At 44.7% G+C, this 27,500-nt stretch overlaps 1 protein-coding gene across 4 annotated transcripts in view; it reads right to left on the bottom strand.

Moving 5' to 3' along the window:
- Positions 1 to 4,140, bottom strand: part of DTNA (dystrobrevin alpha) — a 232,960-nt gene extending 228,820 nt beyond the window's left edge. For 3 of the 4 annotated variants that reach the window (XM_063130691.1, XM_063130692.1, XM_063130689.1), the window contains exon 1: positions 4,012 to 4,140. In XM_063130691.1, the coding sequence (XP_062986761.1) occupies positions 4,012 to 4,136 (125 nt within the window). In that variant the 5' untranslated portion in view covers positions 4,137 to 4,140. The remainder of the gene's footprint in view (positions 1 to 4,011) is intronic. The other variant, XM_063130690.1, reaches the window with a different exon arrangement.
- Positions 4,141 to 27,500: the final 23,360 nt, after the last annotated feature.

Here is a 27,500-nt window from a genome sequence, read left to right as displayed (position 1 = left end):
ACGACATCATGGAAGGATAGTTAGGGGTTGCAATGATATAATACTTACATAGGAGTAAACACCATTGAACTTAATGGGATTTACTTCTGAGTAAACATGCACAGGAACAAATTGTTAATTGAGTAAACACATTGTTGAACAAATACCCCCATTTTAAGTACCCAAGGAAGAGTGGGAAAATCTTTCTTTCAAATCATTTATTACCCTGTTGAACCTCTTTTTCAACAGTGTGATGTCCATATCACACTGTGATATGGAATAGAACTGTGGTTTTATTCTTGGTTTGTTATTGAACCGTTTTATCCAAATCTTTTATAATCATCCATGTATTGATTTTGTCATTTCCACACCCAAAGTAATATATTCAAGTGATCTAAATATGCAAATGACTGAATATGCACAAAGAGGACCAGATTGGGTTGCCACCACGTTGATTCTCTGGCCTTAGCTAGACCTAAGGTTTATCCCAGGATCGTCCCAGGGTCATCCCTGTTCATGTAAATGACACACAGGATACCCCGGGAGCAGGCAGGGACGACGCCAGGATGAACCTTAGGTCTAGCTAAGGCCTCTGTCTCTAATAGTTGCATAACAGGAAGTAACTGAACAGGTACAGGCTTCCCCATCACTAACTATCTAAACCTCTAGACACTTTGAGGCAGAAGATGCACTGAATCAACAGGCATAATAACCAGTCATGCAAACATTTTGGTGACCCTTCTGCTACTGATTATTGCCACTTCAAATTGGCTGCTAGTAGAACCTGTTTGGCCAGTTCACTGGTAGTGTTTCTTAACCAGCTGCTGTAATGGCACCAAATCTCTACATAAGAAATTACTTCTTCTGCAGGCATCTCTATATAACAAACTTATATCAGTGGTACACCAGCTTAACTGTAATAGCTTCCCCCAAAGAATTCTGAGAATTATAATTTGATACAAGTGCAGAAATTATTTGTCAGAGATCACAAGCCCAACTCTCCACTTACCCAACATGAAAGTTTCCAGAATTCTTTAAGGAAACGGGGTGACTATTAAAGTATTTAAACCTATAGTCCTTTGAGATACTTCCTGTTCAACCTCCTGAGTTGGCACTATCGTGAGTGAAAAAGCCAGCATTCAGAAGCATCTTTAGAAAACACATGTAAACCCTAGAACCAGGCAATGTGTATATTGTAAAACACATTTAACAAAGTAGCTTTATATCACTGATTAACTTGTAAGTGCTTCCTGAGAAAAATATGTACTTTAAAAGGGTAAATATATACACAAATACAGTGACAAGTGCAATGAAGTACAAGGTTTCTGTGCCTTAAAACACCTTCAAAACAGGAATTAAAACTTGCCATGCCACAGTGATGCAGGAGTAAGAAACACTGCACATACTATCATTCCCTCTTCTATACAACATGTCCTTTATTACATCTAGACATCCTGCGTACAAAACAAGAGTTTAGTCCATGTAACACTCACTGTTCATATATGCAACATACTGCGAAGGGTTAATTGAATTCGTATTTTTCTTGAACTCTTTTTAAATAGAACAAGATGTATTCATTTACATCTTATCAATAATTATAAGCCACAAACAAAGAATAAAGAACCTTATTTAAATATAACCTATTTGCATACATTACTTTCAGTGCATTTACTGTGAATATTGGATATGTGTGGGAATTTGCAACGGACGTCCACAGTCCTAAGAGATGGTAATGGCTGGAATATTGTTAAGCTAGGAATATGTCATTTGACATAGATGAAAAGAGTATATGTCACTGGAGAATCAAGAGATTTCCCAATTATATTCTGGAACCAGTTCATCTATCACAGAAAACGTTTGAGGTGTTTCCCCCCGAATGATAACACTAATAAATACTGAGGCCAAATTATTGTGGGAATATCACCAATGACTGTAGAATAGGGCATTGAACAATCCCACCAATGGATTTCTGGAGCAAAAAGCTTGGAAACAAATAATTTTTATTTGAATTCACCTTTGAGTATAACTACTGTGGATATCATAAACTTTCAAGGTATCAGATGAAGTAAGACCTTATATTTGAAAGCTTGTGTATTTTTTTTTAAAAAAAACAGCCTTTAAGGCACGACAGATCTCTGTACTATTTTCCTGCAACACACTATAGTAGCTATTTTCCATATATTTCTACCTCTGCTTCAATCCCACTAATAAACAGCATGCTGGGTTTCACAAATGCAATAGATCCTTTACTGGGTTTGCCCAATATTATTAGTAATGTGATATGCCCAGACTTTGGCTAAAACTTTCAAAATCTAACTGAAGGTGTTAAAAGTTTAAGGCTGGGATCCTATACACTTACTACACAGTAAACTCCACTGGATACAGTGTGACTTACTTCTGAGTAAACATACACAGTATTGTGCTGTACATGTCTTAGAGCTGCAGATTTAAAAAAACAGATTGCAAAAATGTTTTGCATGCTCTTACTAACAAGAAAAATGCAGCAACTATAGACAAGAATATCAGCTTGTTTGGCTCTTATCAAAGAAAACCACAGCATTGTTTTTAGTCTTGCTTTTTCAGAAATCTTTCAAAACTTCCTTGGTCACGTTTGGGATTCAGGATTTATTCGGTGACATTTATTCTCCTGAGGGACTTTAAACACCGCATAAAATGTCATAAATGGTAGTTAAAGGGTTCATAATACATATTTACGAAGTGCTTCATAGCACCTTTAGTAATATTTAAAGAACAGTTTTGTATTGTACATATTGTACTATTTCTGGGGAAAGCAGACCTATTGTACTATTTCTGAGAAAACCTGCAGCAGCTCAAATAACCATTCGAAGCTGCTGAAGTTTGTGAATGGGCAAGCAAGTGAGCAAAGGACACAGACAGGAACAAGGCATTGTCAAAGACACTTCATTCTTTATGCCGCTATTTTTGTAATTGAAAGTGAAGCTGGAGCTTCCTACCAAGTTACCACAGTGGAAGTATTTGTATTAAATCACTAGCAGAGCTAATAAACACTGCTGCAAGTACGAAAGGCAAAGGCGATACAATCCACAATATTAACATTCACAAGCTGCCGTCTGCACACACTGTGTTTATTTAAGTCTCTGAGCAAGAATGTACTATAATTATATCAAACTCATAAAATGGAATATACTGCAGGTATAAAATCTCAGTCTTGAATACAGCGAGCCGCTCCTATTAGGCTCTCCCACACGCACGCAAACCAGCTTCCCAAAGACTGAAGTGTAGCAAAAGTCAGAGAGATGATGTCATCACAGGCCTGTATATAGGATTGCCTGCGCTCCTCATCACACACACACACACACACACACACACACACACAGACTCCCTCTCCGCACTTCAATGCATACCTTGGCTAGCTTTGTAATGAAATGGATGATGCCAGCAAGGATCCTTGACGCTGCCAAAAAGAGAGCATTCAATGCCAGACCTGCTCACCTCAAGTTATCACCACTCCAATCTCCCCTCCTCCATTTAAATCCTACAGGGTTTGACCCCACTATTCCCCCCCCCCCCCTTTAACAGAGGGCAAACTCTGGCTTCGCTCTTTCATACATCGTTGGAAAGAGGAATCAACAACAAGAAACCAAATAAAGGTAGTTTTCAGCTTCCTCCTCCCCGGTGTGTGTTTTTCTCTCTCACACACACAAATCAGGACACAGAGCTTTGTATCTCTAAATTGGCAACAGGCTGAATTGCCCCCTCACCCCTTCCCCAAGTGTATCTCCTACCCCCCCCCCCCAAGCCATTTCCACTGGCACTGCAGTACATTGCAACACTTGATGCTGATTTTGGATGAGAAATATCCGTCTTTTCTTCCCTCCCCCCCCCACTCCTCCCCCACTCCGAATTACACACTCTTTGCAGTAGAAAGAGCCATCCATAATGGAGACTTCAGCATCCTTGGCAAAGCCTTTGACTGGTAAGCGGAGTAAAAGGATAAAAAGGAGGGGGAAATGAGGGACCAGATGAGTGAAGGAATGAATGGATTGCTACCTCCAGAAAAGCTCTGTGGGTTGCTGGCTTCTCCTGCTCCTGCCGCTCTTGCTGCTGCTGCTGCTGTCACAGCGGATCAGCTGATATTTACCTGTGAGGTAATGCACACTCTGTAAGGTCACCATGCACCCACTGAAACACAGTGCAAAGCAGGAGGGGCGCACAGAGATGGAACTGCTTGCTGCTGCTGCTGCTGCTTACCGCTCTGAAGAGAGGAAGATGCACCGCGCACAGGCTGCTGCTGCTGTTGCTGCTGCAGCTCCTGGCACATGCTGCAGGTGTCACAGCTGAAACTGCCCTGCTTCAGAATGTACCCATTTTGCTTCTGCACATGCCCAGAGCCCCTCGTGCAGCCCGAATGAGCATGTGCCAAGCCTGTGCGCATGCCCGGCGGAGAAGTGAAGCCTCCGTGAAGCCGTTGCCCTCACCTAGCCCTTTGCCCTGAATTTCGCGGGGGTTCCATTCACTTTGCCCAAAAAGCATCCTAGCGATGCGGAGGAAGCGGAGGGGCGGAGGGAGGAGGAGCTGAGAGGGAGGATGGCTGAGCAAAAGGATGACGTATTCCAAAAGCGGAGGAGCAGAGCAGGGGGAGGCGAGTTAGCCAAGGGGATTCGCCGAGGGTGGGGGCTGGTGGGGAGCCTGAGAGTTTGGACGGGATGCGCAGAGGCGAGGCGGGGGTGGGGTGGCGGCTGTGCAAAGGGAAGGGGCCTATCGTGGGCAGATGTAGGTGCCGGGGTCAGATGTGGGGTGCGGGAGATAGGTGCGCGAGTGGGGCTGGGCTGGGCTGGGCTGCAAAGCGAAGGGAGAGGAAAGGTTGGATGAGGACGGAGGTTGGTGCGGGGAGTCGCACAGAGGAAGGAGGGGGAGAAGACCGATCGGGGGTGGAGGTGAGCGAGCGAAAAGCTGTTGGCCCTGGGGAGCGAAGCCAAGGAAAGACGGCGGGGAGGAGGCTAGCAAGGCACGGCTGATCAGGGGAAGGAGGACGCATGGGTCAAAGCGGTCCCAGGCTTCCGAGGCGGGCGAGGGACACCCCTAACGCCGCACATCTCGAGCCCGGGCCGCGTGTCGGCAACGACACGAATCTACCCAGGGGACTGCCTGGCGGGGGAGGAATTGTTGCTCCGTGCGCGGTGATGTCACTCTGTTTCCGCTCGAAGAGGACTCGGAGGGAGGGATGGGCTTTGTTCCCAGGGCTCTCCGGCCGCTGGGAAGCCGAAATACCGGTTCCCGAAGTACTGGGAAAGTGCTCTGCCTCGACTGGGTGGGTGTCGAGCCGCCGCCACTCGCTTCTCGTTCCCTTTTCCGACGGATCCATGATCGCAGTCGGCTCTTTGGTTCCCCCCCCCCCTCTCCTCCTCGCAGCGCGCCCTCAGTCGCGCTCGCTCGCCCGCCTTCCCCAAAAAGATTGAAGTGTGTGTTTCCCACTCGCCCCTTACGGTAGCCCGTTAACCCATTCTTTCCTCTGAACAGACGTCATGCAGGACTGAATTGATCTTGTTTATGCTGATAGACGGCAAACAAATTGAAGTGGGGGAGGAGGAGGGGAAAGAAAAACAGAAACGTCTCACACTGCCATTGTTGTGTTATGCGGGAGGCACCTCTTGACTACAGCTGTACAGTCTCCAAGACAAGAGAAACTCCAGGACCTACTTTTCCACAGCTGAGTGCAAGCCATCCCTGTGAGAACAGTGTGCGTGCCCACTGATTTGCAAGCTTGGAAGCTTGATTGTTGATAATGCTGAAAAGAAAGCGTGCTAGTTTACAGGCAATCTAGGTTTGCCATCTGTAAATGAGGGAAATAAATTCATGCTGTAGCCCATTTTCACAAGTGACACTGAAAACCAGGTTTTGCAATTCTCATGTCCATAATTTGAATGGAAAACCTACATTGGCTTCCATAGACAGCCTGTTGTTCTTGTACAGATATGCCTTTATTTACTAACGATTCACATTTTACCTCCCATACTTATCTCTTTTCTCTTTGTCTTCATTAAGCCTCATTGTTCAAATATATGGATGGTAAGCTTTCCTCGGAGCATTAAAGTACAATGCACCCAATGGTGTTTACAGTGCCAAAGTCCACATTTATTGTCCCAGCATGCACACAAATGCTAATCCAACATGTATATTACCATCATTCCAAGTAACACATAAATGAAAAACAGGCTGGATTGCAGTGTGATATAACCTTTAGATACATGGCAAGAAACAACTAGAAACATGCTCCTCTGAGAAGCATTTATATATGTGGTGAAGAGCATCCATGCATTCAAAACAAAACACCACTTTATAGAACTTGACATGGTAAGCATCCATCTGGACGCAGCCTCAAATGAAACTTGTTATTGTTTAAGCTCTATTCAAACATTTGGAAACTGAATAATTAACACTTGGTGTGGGGAACACACAAAATTGTGATCATAATTCCTGCTTTTGACCCCAGTGTGTTGATCTGAAGGTCTGAATAGAGCCTACACACGCATACATAAGCTCTATTCAAACCTTTGGATCAACACATGAAAGTGAATGAGGACAGAGGGTTGGATCCATATTAAACTGGATCAACTGCACAGATCCTTCTGCCCACTCCTTTCACAGCAGCCTATCTAGCCCCCTGAAAATGCTACACAACTTGGTTCACAGGTTATGACAACAGAGAGTATGGTTTGTCATTGAATCATGAGTTGTTATATGCAAACCCTGCACTATGGTTTAACTATGGGCTGTTAACAACAAACAGCCCAGAGTTCACAACCCTACAACAAAGCATGGGTTCTCTTCCTGGCTTGTTCATGGTTAAGAACCCATAGTTACATTACAGTGCAACATTTGCACATAATAACTACCCATGATTCAACAACAAACCATACTCAACCCATAGTCTGTGTTGTCATTACATGTGAACTAGTAGGCCATTGAGTCAGAAGACCCTCAAAAATCAGGCAGAAGGACCTTCTGTGAGAGGAGCTCTTCCTTTCATGGAAGGCAGATTGTGGATCAAACCTAGACTGTCAGTTTCTGCTTTCTCCCCATATGTTGGTTAACAATGGTTCATGAATGTCTGAATAGGGTATATTCAGAAATGTGAAATCAAGTTAAAGCTCCTGAGGGTGGTAGGTGTTAATAAATAGTGAAAATCCAATCTAAACATTCAGGGACTCAAAGCAGATCATTTTAAAACTTAACAATGTATAGTCCCCCCTCCCCCAAATACTAACAAGTTCACCCCTAGAAAGTATTTGATAAATTGGCAACATGCTACCTGGTTTACATCCTGATACAAAACAAGAATTATTTCTGTTTCAGGGTCCCCATCCTACAAAGCATCTTTTTTTGTAAGCCCTGTGTACTTCTGGGCGCTGTTTCATTTCTAAATAGAAAGGCGTTGGAACTCCAGCCTGTCAGAAAGGTGTCTCCTCTGATCTGGATATCATATCCCCTAAGATGTGTGAGGCAGCTCCAATGGTGGTTATTTAGTGGTGAAGGAAATATATTCAAGAGTTCATCTGATGTCATCATTATTTCTTTACATCTTTTGTGACTGAGCACTGAAATCAGGTTCTGGACAACCATCTGTCAGGTATGCTTTAGGGTGGATTCCTGCATTGAGCAGGGGGTTGGACTCGATGGCCTTATAGGTCCCTTCCAACCCTACTATTCTATGATACTATGATTAAGCCTTGGTGATCCCGAATTCAAACTAAGGCCTTAGCTAGACCTAAGGTTTATCCTAGGATCGTCCCAAGGTCGTCCCTGCCTGCTCCCGGGATCCCTGTGTGTCATTCACATGAACAGGGATGACCCTGGGATGACCCCGGGATAAACCTTAGGACTAGCTAAGGCCTAAGAGAGGAAGGGTGTGTGGAGGCGAGAGGGACAACAATGATCAAGATTAAGTAATGCGGGTTTAGGCCACTAAAATCAGATTCCAGTGTTATTTAACTGGGCGGGGGGAGCATTTCCAGGCCTGTAGCCAGAAATGTTTTGTCAAGGGGACCTTAGGGGGAAGGAAATCATTATAGAAGAGACAGAAAATAATAGTGGTGGCTTAATAACCCCTCCCTGGCCCACCACTTTCCATAGCCACTGATTGTTTTGTGGTCTCCTGGCATTTGTGCATTCCCCCACCCACCCACTCTAAAAGCTTGAAACGCATCATGTAATGCTTAGTTTCTGAACTTTAAGCTAAAATAAGCTGGTATATTTTGATCTGCTCTTTTGCCTTCTGCCCCTGAGAGTTTTTCTACTATGGAATCTAGGTCTGAGGCTGAAAGAGGTCAAAATCCCTTTTTAAAATGAAAGCTGAACCTTCGAGAAGGGGGTCTGGAAAATTCCTGAGGGACACACAGCCCTCCAGATCTCTCTGACATTTTGGGGGAATGTGTTTACTGGTGTTTCAGTGCCATGTTACCTTTAAATGTGTTGCCAGTTATTACTGGAAATAAGGTGTTCTGACATACAGAATGCATTTGTATGCCCAGTGAGAACTACTGCACATTTTTAAAAAAATACTCATAGAGATATTAACTGCCATTTTTTTCTTGGTAGATGCTTTAACAGTTCCATAATAGGCAGGAATTCAAAAGGTGTGGTGAGCAGCACCTGTTGAATTTCTGCCTTTCAGAACACAGAGCCCCTGTTAGGAGAAAAGAAGAAGATGGCAGCCCTACTTGGAGATCAAGCCAATGAGTCCTAGGTGTTTTACATTTAAATGTTTGAAATGGAACATTAGAAGTGTTTGCTCTCATAACTTGTTTGATGCTCCAGGCAAACAGTGCTTTGTAGAGGATATTGCCAATTCAAAGTTGAATGCAAAATCGGGGAATTAGATTCTCAGGGAGTGTAAGCCCATACAGTTCCATCAATTTCAATCAAGCCTTCTACAGCAGCAGAGGATTCCTTTTGAAATGCTTCTAGCAATAAGCACATAGAAAACTACAGTGATGAGAAAAAGAAGAAGAAAAAGAAACATGTAAAACTTCCCTCCCAGTCTCTCTTGTGGTTAATTGTTTTATGCAGCAGTCTATTTTTGAATCATAAGAGCTCAAAAATATACTTTAAAGTTCTTTGCTTCCATGCAGCTGTGATAATGCAGCACTGAGGGAAAAGGGAGACCCGGTGGGGAGCTGATAAGGGCCCTGCCTTGACGACACTGGGTTGCAGCTGCGATTAAGAAAACCCTGTGATTTCTCTGCTATGGGGTGGTGGCAGCTAATCCCAATCCAGAGGGAGGGTGCGAGCTCTCCAGCAGCCTCTGCCCAGGCAGATGGTGACCAAGCAGGGGTTGCCATGCACTCAGGAACACCTCTGCCACAACGCTGGAGCAAGTTTAGATGGCGGATGCATTGTACTCGTCTTGCTCCAGCGAAAAAGTTATGTTAAGTCCCTGACTTTTTAAATTTGCAGCTTTGCGGGAAAGCCCTAATGCAGTGCCGCTACGCTGTACTGGGGGCTTTCAAAGCATATAGGCTGCCCCAAGGTTGCTAGTTCTTTCCTTACAGTGACCTTTTGTCCAAAACAGCTTCAGGGCAAACAGGAAGTCAGTAGGTTTTTTAGTTGCTCAAGGCAATGATTCCCCCAGAGTCATCTACTGAGTCTAAAACTGAACCAGGATTTGGACCCACAACTCCCAAGCTTGAGAATCCAATAAAGTGCAAACCTTACAATGTTTTCCATTAAACTCTATCAGCCTTCTCCAACCTGGTGCCCTCCAGATGTGTTGGACTACAGATCCTATAACTCCCAGCCATATAGGATTATAGGAGTTGTAGTCCAACACATCTGGATGGCTGAATTATATTGTCCATACTGGTGGAAGGCCACTGCCATAGTAATTGATGTTGGCACATGGACAGAGCCAGATTGATATGCTTTGCAAACCCAGACCCAGCTGTGGTATAATTTTTTGGGATTTGCTGCCTATGGTATGATAAGCTACGACTCATAAAACATTGTGTTGAAGCTTTAGTTGTACAATCACACTGCCTCATTCATGGAATTTTACTGGGTGTCCAGATGTCACCATCTTAAATTTGTAATCCACCCATTGTTTCCCACCACTTCTTCCATCTTTTTTCTTACCAGAAAAGGATAGTTGCACAATGCCTTTTGAATCTTAGTGCTAGGAGATCTCTGTCTGGAATCATGCATAATATGCTTTGCTGCTGCATTGGACCTGAGTATACAGTGGAAATGGCACCTAATTTCATACTTACCTGTTTCAGAATATCAATTCATCCCACTCATAAAACTGTTGGACCAAGTAATCTGAGCAAGTGCATCTCCCTCCCTAGCACCTAGAACATTGCCCTGATAGTATTCAGGCATCACAGAGCCTGAGAAACCTGGAGTTTGGGAGCACCAGTGATGGACATCAGGTATCCTGGAAGCTAGATGGCTGAGGGTTCCTTGCATCTGGACATTTTCTACAGAATGGCTTGTTAACCATGCAGTGTGGCTTGTTAACCACTTTGAACAACCCAACAAAAAATTGTATGTGCTTAGGGTGGCCACACTGCATGGTCAACAAGTCATCCTATGGAAAACAGCCCATTTCCCCCCATTCTCCTTGTTTATCCTAAGGGGCAGCAGTAGCTGCTGATGCACATTGCCACTGTTCTGCTTAGTAAAGTTGCTGGAGTTCATAATTATCTTGTTTGGAATATGCATCATGCAGCTTATAATGTTTGGCAGCTGTATTATGAATTGAATACTATTTCCCTCCAAAAGTTCCTGTCCAACTTGGAATGTAATTCAAAATGAAATTATGATCACACATACTCAGCATTCAGCTGATCAGGTGCCTAAAGCCAGTGGTTTTGTAGGTTGTATTTTATGCCTCCTCGACCCAATCAGAGAGGCAGGCAAGAAATATATGATGATGATGATGATGATGTATGCTCACAAATTCTTTAATGTTAAACCCTTTATTCTTATTGGAACTCTTGTTGATTGCTGGAAACTGTGAACTGTAAAGCCAGACGCTCTGTAAGGGCAAACAAAGAATCTATTTTATGTGAATACTCTAACTCATAATGAAGTTCTTTTAGATGGCTGTGAACCATGTGACCAGACCAAGTGGGCATGTAGCCTTTTATTTGATGAATATATTTTCTGTCTGTATCAATTCTTGCAAGTGTTTCATGTAACTGTTGTTCCACATCCAAGATCTAAAAGCATGCCATGTTCCCAGAACTGGCTCATATTTCAATAATTAAAACTGGTTGATTATGCATTAATAATACAATTTAAAAATATGATTATTATTTTTTGCAAGGATTCAGTTCCCCCTACCGCCGCCAATTTAAAACATTCCTTTCCTGGAAAGAGGCACATTTGGTCTTCAGCTGTTTAATGTCTTATTTCTGATTCTCTTCTGATTTGTCACTGATTTCAGACCCATCTTGTCACTGCAATGAATGGGAAGACTTTGATGACATGACATAATCTAAAACTAGTGCTTCATAAATGCTACAGATTATAGGAAAGATAGATGCAAAACATGCAGCTCTGGCTATATGGGAGTGAACATTTGAAGGTGTGTGTTAAATGGATCTTGACAAATCAGATATTACTTGACAGAAACATCCTTCTTACTCTACAGGTGTCATGTGATGGAACTGTGAAGATAAAGGAGGAGCAGTGACGAGTATTAAGGAAGGCTTATAGAGTTTTTCTGCACAAGGCTGTTAATCACTGAATTTATTTTCGATTTTGTTGCAGAATTGAGATCCGAGTTCTACACAAAAAGCTTTTCCTTTCCCCCCACTACATAACCTCTAGATGGAGCTATGCTAAAACAGAATAGTGCAAATGCACAAGTAGGGGGGAAAAGCACTTTAAGAAATAATATGCCATTTCCCCCCTTCTAAAAAAAATCTGGAAAACTGCTCTGAAAAAATAGAAGCATGCACATAATAAATACCTTGTGTAGAAATGCTTATATTCTGAGTCATCTTTAAGAAAACATGGGCCAGATCTGCCCCAAGCAGGATATAGCACTTTAAAAGCAGTTTGAAAACGGTATATGGAATGTGTCCTGGACCCCAACAGTTGTCAATACTCTTATAAACTGTTCTAAAGCCATAGTGTAGATCCTGCCTTAGTTAAAGAATGGAATCTGCAAAAGATCTGCAAGATGGATGTTGCGAGTGGAGAAGGAAGCATGGAATAAAGACACGAACACCAGAGTTTGGGATAAACTACGGCCTTTTTATTTAAACAGTGAGGGATATTCAACCCCTTCTCGATCTGCATGTGAAAAGTGCAGGAATATATACAGTATGTCCTTACCTCAGGCAACTTGCCTGTCATTATGGGTGAGCCCCTCTCGTAAGCCAGGAGTCAGGTAAACCCAGCCCCTCTCTTAGCCAACAGTTTGAGAGTGTGGGGAGACCACCCCACGTCATTCCCACTCAAAGCCATAGAACTCTAAGTAGATGAGGCAGGAGGATCTCCAAAGGCATACCATATCCTGGCATGGGAGCCGTAAAACTCGTGAGGAGTAGGAGCTCTGGACATGCCAACCACCAAAAGGTGCTAGAGTGGTTACTGTCCTGCCACCAGAGGGCGCCAAGCCTCAGTTTAGGTGCCCTAGCCCCACCAACTCTGGAAAAAATCCAGCAAACCCACATGCAGATCCTGCAGGAAAATATCATTCCTTGCATCAGAGAAGTGAACTCCATCTGCCATATTGTATCCAATTGGTGTGGTCTTTATCTTGTATACTGTCTACAGAGGGCTCCACCATTACCATAAGGAAGGCTGAGTGAAGGAAGATAGATGCTTTTTTGAACTGTGGTGTTGGAGGAAAATTCTGAGAGTGCCTTGGACTGTAAGAAGATCAAACCAGTCCATACTGCAGGAAATAAAGCCAGACTGCTCACTTGAGGGAATGATACTAAAGGCAAAACTGAAGTACTTTGGCCACATAATGAGAAGACAGGATATCCTAGAGAAGAGGCTGATGCTAGGGAAAGTGGAAGGCAAAAGGAAGAGACCAAGGGCAAGATGGATGGATGATATTCTGGAGGTGACAGACTTGACCTTGGGGGAGCTAGGGGTGGCGACAGCCAACAGAAAGCTCTGGCGTGGGCTGGTCCATGAAGTCATGAAGTCGGAAGCGACTGAACGAATAAACAACAAACAAGAAATAAATTTAGATCAATTGATTGATCAATAGTTATCTAACAGATGGTTGGAGATAACAAGGGGATTGCTTTGAGGGCTGCTCCCCTCCCATACTCTTTTTGGTATGTGTGGAGCTCACCACTGTGCATCTAGGGCCATGGCTAGACCTAAGGTTTATCCCTGGATCGTCCAGGGGTCAAACCTGTTCATCTAGGTGACACATAGGGGATCCAGTGTTCAGGCAGGGGTGAACCCTGGATGATCCCAGGATAAACCTTAGGTCTAGCTGTGGCCCAAGTGTATGTTTAAACCACTTATCTGCCTTATAATAAGAGGCTTAAAGTATCACACCACAGGCTAGTGACTTTGGGGCTGCAATCCTGAGCAAACTTAGGGTGCAATGCTATGCATATTTAGACAAGAAGTCCTACAGCTCCCAGCATTCCCCTGCCAGCCATCACTTTTTTCTGTCTAAACATGCATAGGTTTGTGCCCTTAACTGTTACTGGGAGCAAGTTCCACTGAACTCACCAGGACCTTTACTTACTTTTGAGTAGACGTGCATAAGATTTGTGCTATCAGTGGCATTTTACTTTTATGGGAAATGTTGATCATGAGGTATGGTGGAACTTTTAAAAGGCCCATCCACCTCAGCAAGCAGCAAGCAGTTTCTTGATGGCTTCTTGTTTCCATATCTCCACAACCTCAGAACGGTTACAGGTATCAGGCTAAAGATAAACAATTAAAGAAAATCAATTACATCCTGTGGCTAAAAATGGTGGGGTAAATCACAGTATCCCAATTATATCAATATTTTCATCCCATCTACTTATCACTGGAGTGTAGTTTGCTTACTGGAAGCACTGAGCAAATTACAAAGGGCCACTTGTATCAGGAAAACATAACAAACTGCAGAAAGTTTAGGCTGCAGTGGGCCTGCTCAGATGACACTTCAGGTTCTGTGGTTAGCAAAACTCTGGGGTTGGCATTAACCACAAGCCGTGCTGTTGCACACAACACTTTAAGCTACGATTAGAGTCGCTAACCCTGCTGCAGATGGCCCGACTATGGTTAGTGAGTGAGCAGGGTTTAGCAAAACGCATTGCACAAGACACCTTAGGCCTCATCTATAGCTGCAGCCCTTTCACAAAGGAGGAGGGATGATCACAATGCTTCCCAGCTTCCACGATTGGCACTCATGGGGCACACACCGCCAATGTTTCCCGCAATTAAGGAAGAGCCGTTGTGGGAGAATGTGTGCCCCATTATGGTGGTTCTGAATGTGTATTGGCAGAAGTGGGCAGGACCAGGCAGATGGCTATGTGGCATGGATTTTTTTTTAATAACTCCTGAGAGATGCACAGCAGCGCAGACATGCAGCAACACAAGGGGGGATAAGTACTGTGTCGAATGCGCTCCTGCGCAGATAGGTTTGTGTTTTTTAAAAACCCACTCGGCGGTGAAACACGCTGATGCCCATGCACACGACCCTGACAGCGGGTTGGATCTTTGCTGAGCCAGGAGCTTACGCCGAACAGCAACAGCTTCACAAAGTGGGGGGGGGGGGGCACACCAGCTGCGAACTTCGGGATTGTAGTGACAGAGCTGGAAAAAAGATGTGACAAAAGCAGTCAGTGATATTCCTGAACAACTGAGGGGTCAATCTGAGATCACAGCAAAATCAGGTGTGCGTCATGTGGCCTGGTAGGGATGACTTTGATATTATCCTGGAATAAACGGCTGGTATATAAACCCTGCCTTAAACCCTGCTGCTTAACCAAAAGCCTTAACTAGCAGGACTTAAGATGTCTTCTGAACAGGCCCAATGTCTGTTCCAAGATGGGTTAATATTTTCCTTCTAGGTAAGATCTGCAAAGTATAAGTGCCATAATTTGCAGTTACTGAAACAAGACATATTTTCCTCTGTAGAACTGTTGCCAAATCATATCAGGACGGTCTGAACAGCATACGCATAGGACCAGAAATCCACACAATCAAGAGACAGCTGCAGCGTGTGTGAGGCATTATATGATGTATTTATCTTTATCTTGTGAGGAAAGGGACAGAAATAGATAGATGTGCCCAGGAGGCTAAGCAGAACTGATGTCTTACAGCAGAGAGAACAAACAGATGGGTTAAAGTTTTGTGGACAATTACATGGGAACAACAGATAAAAATAGCAGGGACGGATAAGATGCAGCTGCAGCTCATAACAACAAATTATGCTGGGAAGTGCAAGCTCATGTTATTACCTGAATGAATATGACCAACTGGTTAATGTAGTGTTCCACTGGTACAGCATAACCTAATGAGTAGCACTGTTACAGCAGCCTACTGATTTATACACAGATACTGAACATCCATTTCTGGCTGAATACGCCCCATCCAGGGTTTTTTTTTTAAACCGAAAGCAGCTGAATGTAATGGTTCAGACCATGGTTATGCTGGGAATCTTTTCCTAACGATTTAAATAATATTTCAATGTCTTAAACTCCTGCAGATCTGCAGGGTGCACAGTGGTCCTCCAGTATCCATGGTTCCTTTGATGCCCCTCACTATTTTAGTTCTAAGCTTTTACTCCACCTTCTTTTAACAGGTTTGTTTCAGTTCATTCAGATTTCTTCTTCAGTTGGATTTACTTTATCAGGTAGTTGTCTGAGTACCTACTACTACTTCCGTCATAGCACACACACACACATACAGGCAAGCACCTAAGTGGCAAAGGATGCAGTAATACAAGACAGTGGCCCAGAAACTGCAGTTAGTCCTAAACATAGTTAATAGGTTACTAACTGGTTCACTGGGGTCATATTTCACCAGGTCTTAAGGGCTTACATTGGCTTCTAGTCCATACCTGGGCACAATTTAAAGTGTTGGTTTTTTACTTTCAAAGCAAACAAACATTGTCAATGGATCAATTATTAGTTTCCCTTCAAATAAAAATGAATGCATGGCAAAGTGCCACTGGTAACATATCCAACCACCTGCTGGTTCAATTTTCTGTGATTTTCCACCTTTCCAAGTTTGCAATCCCTATTGAAAATTTAGCCCACCATTTCAATTTTTTCAGGCATATTGTCAAACCAGAGAAGCAGTCTGAAGTTTACAAATGGCAAGTGCATACATGAATGTACCAAGTATGGGTAACTTATTCTAATGGAAGAAATCGGGGGTTGTGCTTCCAGAGTTCGGGCTTTTTAGTCTAGAACTGCAGACCAGCCCATAGTTCATGCTCATACATCCCTTCAATAGTCTGTTCATGTACTGCAATGGTCAGTTTTGCAAAACCTACAGAGATGACACAAGCAGTTTCTCATGGTCAGATGTTGAGGCCCAATGAGCAACTCCTTTTACCAGGGGACCACTTTGAAAAGTCATTTGGATTATAAGACCCCACTCCTACCTTCCTCATTTGCCCACCAGCAAGACCCCTTGCCATTGTTTCCATTCTGTCCATGGCCTTCTTTGGGTTGTCAAGAGGAGGAGTCAGGTGGAGAAGGCAATTTGAACTAGGTATGAAAAAGATCTCATCTGTTGAACCTTTTAAAATATATTTCCTTGGGTCTTAGCATGACTCCATCCCTATATATATATATATGAAAGAAATATAGCTCAAAATATTAAGATACAAATTCCACCATAACATACCTCTCCTTGCCTTAGCTCAGGGTTTTTTTAAAAATAAATGTGATATTTCACTCTAGCTCTAATGAGCAGCTTATTCTGAATCATTCACCGTACCAATATTTCCATAGACGAGACTATAGAATTTGATCAGGGCAGCATTATAACAAAATGAGGATCAAATCATTTGCATCATCTGATTGGTTGATTCAAATTATTTCAGCTTCATTAAGTCTTCTTACATTTGCCTCTTCAAGAGTCCCAGAAAAAGAAAGAAAGGGTCACACAAAACCAAGTAAGCTTTCACAGGGTTTGACGGAGTGGGATCTATTATGGGAAGTCAATTGCCCTTGGAAGCAATCACTGATCTAAGCATGGGATGTGGGCTCAGAAGAGTTGCACAAAAGACCTTTTGGGATTGATTGACAGAAGTAGAACTACCTCACTAAGCGACAAAATAATGGCGGTCTCTCTTTTTAAAAACCAAGAAAAGAGGTCTCCCAGCAGGCAGTTTGGTTATTGCTCAGTATGAGTTACAAATTAGGTAAGAGGAAAGCAAAGAAATAACAGGCTATAATAAAGTTATGGTCTAAGCCAGCATTTGTCTGCTTGTTAGCTGAATCTTGTTAACAAAGATAAAGCCCTTGAACACCACTTAACTGCTGAACAGAACAGGAGCAAAGGGTCCGTCTGAACTTTGTTTTAAGTCATGTTAACTTTTAATCTGTGCAGGAAAAAGGCCTCTATTAAAATTTTAGGTTAGGTTAAAATAGGTTAATTCACTCTCAATGTCATAACGTTCAAAACTTTATACCAGAACTGATGCTAAAGGCTAACATGCTCCAGTGTTCATAATAATTCATCTACACAGGACCCTCATGTTTTATTTAGTACTCTTGTAAAATATATCCTCAAATGCTTTACAGTGGAACTGTGGTATTCTAGAGCGCTATGAAGATTAAATAATTATGGGAGACAACTCCAGCAAAAAAACACCCTGTCATATTGGAAGCAAACAATGGGTTATTTTTCCAGGAACTTGAAAACCCACTGCAGTTGCGGGTTTTGCAGTGAGGAGGGAAAGATTTCCATGCAATGATGTATCATGTACACTCAGCTGATAGATAGTATTACCTATGCAATGCAGACGTTGAGGGTTATTGCAGCACTATACTATGGTTCAGAAGTAGAGTCCATGTGCTGCATGGGAAAGTGAGAAATGCCATCAGTCAATAGAGACAATACTGAACTATGGTAGTCTGTTTTGGTATAAGGCAGGTTCCTGTGTAAGATTAAGGCTGTTGCTAGACGGGGCTGTAGCGCTGGTTACATACCGGCGGCGTCCTTACAGGTCCACATGATGTTCACCAGGATCCGTGTCCATCCTGTGTTGAAACCTCTGTTTTCCCGTGTTTTGTGAAACGGCTTTAAGCGCCGTTTCCTGTCGGCACGGGCTAATTTGGATGCGGGCGGTGGAGGTGTGGGACGAAGTGAGGTCAGCGCGGTTTCCAGCGAGGTCAGCAATGGTCAGGAAGAAGGCGTGCTAAGGGGAGTGGCCAGCGGTTTCGGCCAAACCTCGTCCTCCACTGCAGCTGTGGCGCGGCTGATTTTTTTTTTTTTAATAAACTGGTCCGCTTTCCGCACAAATGGACGAACGCAAAACTTTCTGGTGAGTTGGGGTGTGTGTTGTGGATGTGTGGGTTATGTGCAGCTTGTTACTTCTGTGTGGGGAACTTTTTGGGAAGGCGGGCATCCAACTTTACTGGGAAGTTGGTGGGCTGTACCCTCCCCATTGTCGCGGTGGGCAGCCACAGGTACCGCCCTAATGCCAGTGGTGTAGGCTGCGCAGCTGATGTAAAGGCAAGTGGGGGAATGACGGGCACGGTAGAGGCAGGCACGGCTGTGTGCCTATTGGTGTGGGTAAGCAGCAGCTGGGTGTAAGGGGGCAACAGGCGAGGGTGGGCGGACATCTTCCATCGGCCACACGGCGGCAGGTGGAAGGTCAGGGAAGCTGCTGCCATAGCTCCCTTCCCTTCGCGATCGCTCCCCACACACACGCACACACAGGGCCGCCTCTCCTTCCCGCATATGCTGCTTGGGCACAATGCGCTTCCGCTGGCGCAGTTGGCTCAGAGCTGCTGTCATGCCTACGCCCAGATGTGGGATGGCTCCGTGGGATGGGGGGAGGGGTGCAGGGCCGGTCGTCGCTGGAAATAGGCAGAGGCCAGATGGGAGATGTAGGCGCAGAGTGCACATGCAAACGACTGTCCTCAGATCACAATACATCTGAAGTAGTATGTCCCCCTGTGGACATACTACTATATGCAGGTTCAGGTGACCACTCCTATTGCAGATGTGAATCATACAGGACTTCTGTCCATGCATAAATGTCAACCATGCTCCTCCTTTGCACCTTCATCACCCCCAAAAGAAAATGACAGCATCTCTGCTTTGTCAATGTTGCCGCTCAACAATGCCACTCTTTTCCATCCAACTGCCACCACTGGCCACGCCCCCTGTGGATCATCCCCCACTGCCAACTGGCTCGCCTGTGCCCAGCCCTGGGGGGGGGGGAAATCCAACATAAGCAGCAGCGGCACTTCAGCCGCCACCGCCGCCACCAACCACTGCGGATTGCGCTCTTTCGCACTTGTGCTTTTTATATTGTATTTTGCATTTGTATTTTTAAACTTGTTGGTTGTTTTATGATGGTTTTAATTTTTGTGAACCGCCCAGAGAGCTTCGGCTATTGGGCGGTATAAAAATGTAATAAATAAATAAATAAATAAATAAATTGCGCAAATCACACTGCGGGCGAAACCCCCCCCCCCGAGAATCAGGCAGGTGTGGCTCTGCATCCCATGCTTGACCCAACAGCACCACAACCACAACAAACTCCTGCAACAACCCCCCTCCAATACCGGGATAACCCACACAACGTGTGGATCCTGAGGCATCAAACCTATGCAGGAAAACCCGCTTTCACCCCTCCTCATGCACGGAACACCGGTAGGTCTAGCAAGGCCCTTAGTTTCTTTTTCCACTCTGTAATTCCACAATCTTGCTGATGCTTTCCTAGTCATGTTGTGGTAAATCAGCTCCATACTTTACACAGTGGCTCTGGCTGTTCTGAGTACACTGCTGTTTCCTGCAATAAACATGAAAATTGTGGGTGATACATGCATTCCTATACACTCATATACTTTGGGGAACAGAAGCCCAATTGGGACTCTCCTCTAGGCACATGCCTATGGATGTTTCAGGTGGCATTTCTGTCATTCCCACTGATGTGCCTAAAGCAAACATGATTGCCATGTTATGCAAAGCTGCTCTGAGTAAGTGTCATGGTTCATAAAGTGTCCTGCTAGATTAGGAAATGCAGGAGCCTTACATTAACCACATGGTGTGTGTGTGTGCCACAAACCCCTCTGAAACATACTAATCATCCCATTAATTGCATTTCTTGTTGACATAATATATACAAATACACTTGTACACAAAGTAAAAAAATCACAGGATTTTGATAACAAAGTTATTAAAAGAGTGAGAAGGGCTTTGGTTATATCGTGAAGTTCATTTATTTAAAAGCAAAAACATTGACTATGGGGGACTAAAAAGTGACATCAGAAAATGCCATTCAACGTCCTAACGAATATTGCTTGAAACAGCCTGCCAGCTATATATCGGCAACATAAAAATGTATCTTGAAGGTCAAAAGAAACGTGCCAAATGGCTATGTATCAGTGGTTGCAAAAGGTGCTCTTCAGATTTGATCTATGTAGGGTTAAAAACAATAACCAATACCAAGAATCAATAATTGCCCTGGCAATCAGAGTTCAATAGGAGAGTTTTTCCAAGTCTAATAGCTGTGTGGGCTGGGGGTATGTGTGTTTGTGTGTCAATGGCAGCCTGGGCTGGCCTTATCGTTAGGCAGAGTGAAGCAACAGCCTCAGGTAGCAGGTGTTGGGATAGCAGAGGCAGCCCCCCCCCAGCTGTTCCTCCTGACCCCTCTATTTATTCCCCTCTGTTGGAAGGCAGAGTGATATATGCCCAATGGTCTCTCTTGGACCTCCTAAACTAACATCATGTCTCTGGCCTGGCAGTTGAAACTTAACACTGGTGATAGGGTTAGGGGACATTATCCTATCACCAGTGTGAATTTCAACTGCCAGGCAGTCAGGTTGCGTGTGGAATGGGGAAGAGGGGGCAACATCTTGTTCTTTGCCCCAGGTGGCAAAATGCCCTCAGCTGGACCTGATGTGGGCAGTGTGTGGATGGACACATGGAGAGGAGTGTGCGGATTTGCCCCTGGCCTTTTTTAACTTTGCACCAACTGCTTTTTGGCATTGGCCTTATCCATCACTGGCTTGTGGCCCCTAGAATGTTACCCACAAGGGAATGTAGCTCTTTGGGTGAAAAGGGTTCTCTAACCCTGTTCTGGGGACGTACTTTCAGTCACCGGTTTAATCCAGAACCTTGGGACTCTGTTAAAATACTCCCCTTGTGGCTTGCAGGCAGCTTTCCCCCATTCTATAAGATTTAAATGCCCCACCTAAGGCGTAGTTAATGGCAGTAAGAACTTTACACTGAAATATGCAGTACTTTTGGAACCCTGTCCCCTTTGCTTTGGTTCTCCCTCTTTTCTTCTGACCATACTCACCACTGAAATATGGGCCCCAAGATCTTCTCCGAAATGGAATTCACCCCATAGGCAGAAATAGCTTCAACACACCTCCTTGAATGCTTCCCTTTCAGATCCCTGCTCTCTTTCCCCATGGGTAAGAGAGGGTATACTGCAGCAGAAGACACTCCTGTTCAAACCTGGAAGGAGGAGGCATGCAGCCCCTGAGAGAATGCTGTCCTATACACAGCACCACTGCAGGCCTCCATGTGCTGGTTGTAAACTAGAGACAGGATGTGTCAATAATAACTACCCAGGAGCACAATTTACACACACTTGCTAACACTTTCTGTAGTAACTGTGTTGCTTCCTCCTGACCCACATTTTATTTATTTATTTATTACATTTCTATACCGCCCAATAGCTGGAGCTCTCTGGGCGGTTCACTTCTGTCATTTTCTGCCTCAATCCCTCTTGACTGGGGGCCTTGCTAGACGATGCCAGATAAGCCGGCAGGGAAGCGGGGCGATGGCACGCTAACTTTAGCGTGAGCCGCCCCACCTCCTACATGCACGACGTGCAGGGACTCCGGAAGCCCTGCAGCGCTGGCCATTTTTATTTTTTATTTTTGTTAAAGGGGCCACGTGCACCCCGAAGACTCCGGAGAAAGTAAGTGGGTTTTTTTACTTAAGCCCCCCCATCCACTCCTGATCCCCTCCCATGCCCCCTGCCCACTCTTTCCCCGCCCTCCCTCCCCATCCCCGATCTGTGCCGCCCACCGCCCTCCCTCCTCGATCTGTGCCACCCTTCGCCCTCCCTCCCCATCCCCAATCTGTGCCGCCCTCCGCCATCCCTCCCTGATCTGTGCCACCCTCCGCCCTCCCTCCCCATCCCCGATCTGTGCTGCCATCCGCCATCCCCCTCTCCTGCCGGTCCGGCCTTCCCCCCGTATCTCCCCCCCGGGATCCCCCCGGCCCGAAGGGCACAGTGCTCATATGCAAGTAGCGCACAGTGCTACTTGCTTACGAGTAGCTGGGAAAAGCCACGGACCTTGCTAGAAGTTCCGCAGCCCCGGCCTCAGGCCGGGGCTGCGGAAAAGGCGCGCCATAAGCGACTTCACTTATGGCACGTTAGGGGAGGCTTCAGCGCAGCCTGACCCCGGATTCCCCTGTGCGTCATCTGGACGCACAGCAGGGAAACCGGGCCTCACAGCGCACTAAGGCCTCATCTAGCAAGGCCCTTAATATCCAATTATTTATTCTCCCACCCCCAAACCTTCACCTGGTTCTTTTCTGACTCCACACAATGCATGTTTGTCTTTTGATTAATTATATCTGTAGTAGGGGATGTATGGATTCTGTTAAATCTGTTCCATGTGTGTTTCACAGATTATCAGGTGCCTTTTGTTCTGTAATCCACTCATTGATGGAATTGGATTTTTTGTATGAGAATGCCATTCATTTGCAAATGTGCATTAGTGCATGTGTGCATTAGTTAATGCATTAGTGCTAATGTGTACTTATGCAAATATGCATTTGCAAACAACAAAATGAGTAAAATCCACCCAAAAGTTAGGGTGACCACATGGAAAGAACATGGCTTCAGTATCTTTAACAGTTGTATAGAAAAGAGAACCAGACACAGAAGAGGGCAGGGCTCCTGCAGCTTTAACTGTTGTGATAAAGAGAGAACTTCACCAGGTGCAGCATGCATACAAATGACACCTGTTAAAATTCCCTTTTCTTTGCAACTGTTAAAGATACAGGAACCCTGTCCTCCTTTCCATATGGTCACCCTACCCTCACATAACCTACACTCACCAGGTTCACATGATACGACGGCCCCTGGGTGAGGGTTGGATATACATTTTGGCCCCCCGTGGGCGCTGTAGCTTGTTGTAAATTCAATAACTCATGACAAGCCACAGCATCTTGTCCGAACCCAGTCATTGACATGGTTCATATTCCCTGTCATGGCTGGGGAATGCTGGGAGTTGTGGGGCTTTTTTCTTTGTAAATATGCATAGGATTGCACTCTAAATCAGAGTTAAAGGAATAGAAGCCAACTCTTACCAGCAATCTCTTGCCTGTAATGCAGCATAATCTTCAGAGGACACCAAAAGAATCACAGCTATTGTCCCCCCCTTCTCCCCACAACACACATGGTTCCCATTTCCCCTACAATAATGGCTATTCATTATGGGAATTTTCAGAAACCATCAGAATTACTGTCTTGGAAATTCCGGACAACCAATTTTCATCCAGGTTAGTCGTAAAGAATCCCCATTTGCTTCAAAATTGATACTAGTGTGTGTGTTTTTAATCATCAGAGGGTAATGTAACTTGCCATCTTTTATCTGTCTTCATTGTCTTGATGGACAGCAGCAATATCTGTGGGATACTCTTCAAGTTGATTCCCAAAACAGCTGATATTTTTATTTATATGTTTAATTTCATTCATTTATTTGGGAAGTGAAGCAATCTGCAATGAATGAAGTTCAACCTAACATAAGATACTTGAACTATATACTTAAGTGGCTCAGATAGGACACAAGATAAAATTTTGAAGCTTTTCTGTTCTTCTGTTGCTTTTGCCCTAGTGTTCCTCAAATAAAAATAGAACCAGATATTTTTTCATCAACAGACTATACTTTCCAGAAATGCTTCTAGACCAGACTGAATATATACATAGCTATTTGACTGAGCTGTTGTTTTTTTAAAGAAATAAAAATTAAAAACAAACTAAGCTTAATGGAATATATTTGGTTTCTTTCATGTAGAAAATGCAAGCACCTTGGGGAGTTTTCTAGAGCCAATTAAATTTCCTAATCCTTATCATTCCCACTTCAGGGACTTTTGGAACTCAAGTTAGAGCAATTAGCATTGCCAACTTTGAAGAAAATAACCTAACGCTGTAGTTTTCATTATCAATTTGAGATAGTTTAGAATGATGACTTTTATATCCCAGAGCTGTTCTCTATCACTGTTTTACAAGTGTTATTCAAACACTGCTGTCATGAAAAAGTTCATATATTTCCTATGCAGGATAAGAGAAAGAAAAGTTAATGTTAAAACAGCAAGTGGCAAACATACCAATCCATAGTTCATTTACAGGAATTTAGGGCTAGCCTTAGACTGCTTTGCATCTGAGGCTCTTTCTACACCTAATTGTTATCCCAGGAAAATGGAGGGATCGTCCCTCCCTGCTCCCGGGATCCCCTGTGTGTCATTTGCATGCACAGGGATGATCCCGGGATGATCCCTGGAAAAAAGGCAGGTGTAGAAATGGCCAGAGACAGAGTCAAATGGCACCCTCCATTAGCAAATTACACTGCTACCTTTTTCCTTTAAATTTTCCTCAAAAAATATTTTTATTTTTTGCTTTATGAAAAGCACAACCTACAGGAATCTTATCAATTAGTGCTAAAGCCTGACCTAAACTGTTGCCATGTGATCAAGGAATTCAACTCATAAACTAATCTGTTCTACGTGGAAATAAGAGTTTAAGATGAGGTGGAGTTACTGCTGTACCAGAGTACCTGGTAACATCCTGATTATGTGATGTAAGCAGAACAGAGTAAAGAACAGCATTATCACCCTGTTAGCAATCACACCACCAATAGCAAAAGGCAGAGAGAAGTATTGCATGTAGGGTGTCCACATGAAATAGTCCTCAATTTGAAGGACTAATAGAGAACAGTGCTCTATTTAAAGGGCTGTCCAGAGCAAGTCTGGTTTAAAGATAAAGCACCATAATAACGGAGACTTGGGGCCTTGCTAGACCCTGCCGGATAAGTCGGCAGGGAGGCGGGGCAACGGCGCGCTAACTTTAGCGCACGCGGCCCCGCCTCCTAGATGGCCGATGCGCAGGGACTGCGGAAGCTCTGTAGTGTCGGCCATTTTTTTTTGTTGTTAAAGGGGCCACGTGCGCCCCGAAGACTCCGGACAAGGTAGGTGGGTTTTCTTTTAATTAAGCCCCCCATCCGCTCCTGATCCCCTCCCATGCCTCCTGCCCACTCTTTCCCCGCCCTCCCTCCCCGTCCCCGTCCCCTGTGTCGCCCTCCGCCCTCCCTCACCATCCCCTGTGTCGCCCTCCACCCTTCCTCGCCGTCCCGTGTTGCCCTCCACCCTTCCTCGCCACCCCCTGTGTCGCCCTCCGCCCTTCCTCGCCGTCCCCTGTGTCGCCCTCCGCCCTCCCCCTCTCCTGCCGGTCTGTCAGAGGTTGGCATGGCAGGGCCGGTGCCAGACTATTTTGCACCCTAGGCAAGGTGAGCTACTTGCACCCCCCCAAAAAAAACTGCCAACTTCGATTCAGCTGTTCAAGAAGTTTCTGAACTATTTATTTTCCTTTTATTATGTTTTTTCTTAAAACAGCTAATTTATATAAAACTGTGACCCTTAAAGGCCAGTACTGAGCCCCTCTGAGGTCTGCACCCTAGGTGGCTGCCTAGTTGGCCTAATGGTATTGCAGGCCCTGGGCATGGGGGTAGCTGTCAAGGGACCACAGGCTCACAAGGGCCCATCCCTGACTATGCCAACCCATAGGCACAAAATGGAGCTGAGCACCGACTTGACTTCTATTCAAAAGTGCTGTGCCTACAGCATCAGCCACTCACCCCTCAGTACCATGAAACAGTTCCTGGAGTGGGGGCAGTAGCACTATTGAACTGGAGCAGAGACAGTGCTCAGCTCCACTGTGCCTGCCCCTCACCCAGCTCCACTGCCAGTTTGTCCATCAACCATCTCCAATTCTACCACCTATTCACCCACCTGCCTTCCACCACTGCCACCACTACACCTGCCTCCTCCCCAAAAGTTTCCCTGAAGGGCAGTGGCACCTTCCCAGCTATCTTAAGATTACCCCATATGCCATGCCCAATATGGCAAATTGGGCATGGTATTGGGGGTAATCTTAAAAGAGAGCTGGTAGCTGCTGCAGAGCAGAAGCAAGTATCAGCTCCACTGCCATTGAAAAGCTGCACTGCCTCTTCCTCTCAGGGGAGCTTTTTGGGAGGAAGTGGGTGAAATGGCAGCAGCAATGGAAGTGGCAGGGAGGAGGAGGAGGGTGAAATGGTGAAGGTGGCAGAGGCAGGTGGGTGAATCAGTGGTGGAGGTGGGAGCAGGCAAAGTGGAGGAGGAGGAGGAGAAGGAGTTGGCTGCAGGAAAAGAGGAGGAGGAGGCCAGCAGGTGGAGGGCAGTGGCCTTGACAGCACCATGGCCAAGGGCCCCATGAAGTCTGCCGCCAGCCCTGAAACCATTATTTATATCAGCTGATGTTTTTTCAGGAATACCTGAGCTAGATCTAGAAACCTTCAGTTCTATGCGCTGATGCCCATGAGAGCTGTCTTCCTGGTTGTAAAGGATTCCTAGGTGCTGGTCTAGCCACATCAATCCTAGCTGGCCATTGGGCCTTCCTGGACAGAAGGGCTATAAAAGGCTTCCAGCTTGAGTTGGGACCTTGTTGAGCAAGCCAAAGTTAACACAGTTAGTTGTTCGGTTACTTTTGTGTTGTTTAATCCACAATAAACCCACAGTGTCCAGGTTTGCACATCATGGAGCGACCTCCAATTGCTCCAATCAGTGGTTGAGTATTCAAAATGGCAGCAACATGCACTGGGCATCCACTATGTGTGAATGGGCCCAATGTGGCCAGTGTCTTACCAAAAAGTTATATGTAGGGAGGACTTGAGGCAACTTGCATTTTGGTGGCAGCTGCCAAATCCTTGTTCTTGACTGTGTATATTGATATTGGCAGAATGCTGCCTAAATTCTTTGACTTAACAATTAAAGGCCATCAAAGAAGGTGAAAGGTGCTGCAGTCAGAATGACAGAATTAATAGGGGCAAAATGAAGAGGTTTTGACATATGTAATGTTTTTGGAATGCTGCCACTTCATCATCCCTGCTAATGGCTTTTCAGTGCCAGATGAAAACATTTTTGTTTGCCCAGGCATTTTAAGCTAGCATGGATGATTTTTTTTACTGTTCCTTATTTTCACTTTTATTTTAAAGAGGTAATTTTAATTTGTTGTGTCTGTTTTCATATTTATCTGTTATGGGCTTGTAGCTAATTTAAATCTTGCTGTTTGATCTGATTCTTTACTACCTTTAGCTAAT

This window comes from Elgaria multicarinata, chromosome 7 (assembly GCF_023053635.1).
Source record: "Elgaria multicarinata webbii isolate HBS135686 ecotype San Diego chromosome 7, rElgMul1.1.pri, whole genome shotgun sequence".
In the NCBI taxonomy this organism is placed as follows: Eukaryota; Metazoa; Chordata; class Lepidosauria; order Squamata; family Anguidae; genus Elgaria; species Elgaria multicarinata.
Note: the sequence above shows the minus strand (reverse complement) of the source record. Positions and strands in the feature narration are given on the sequence as shown.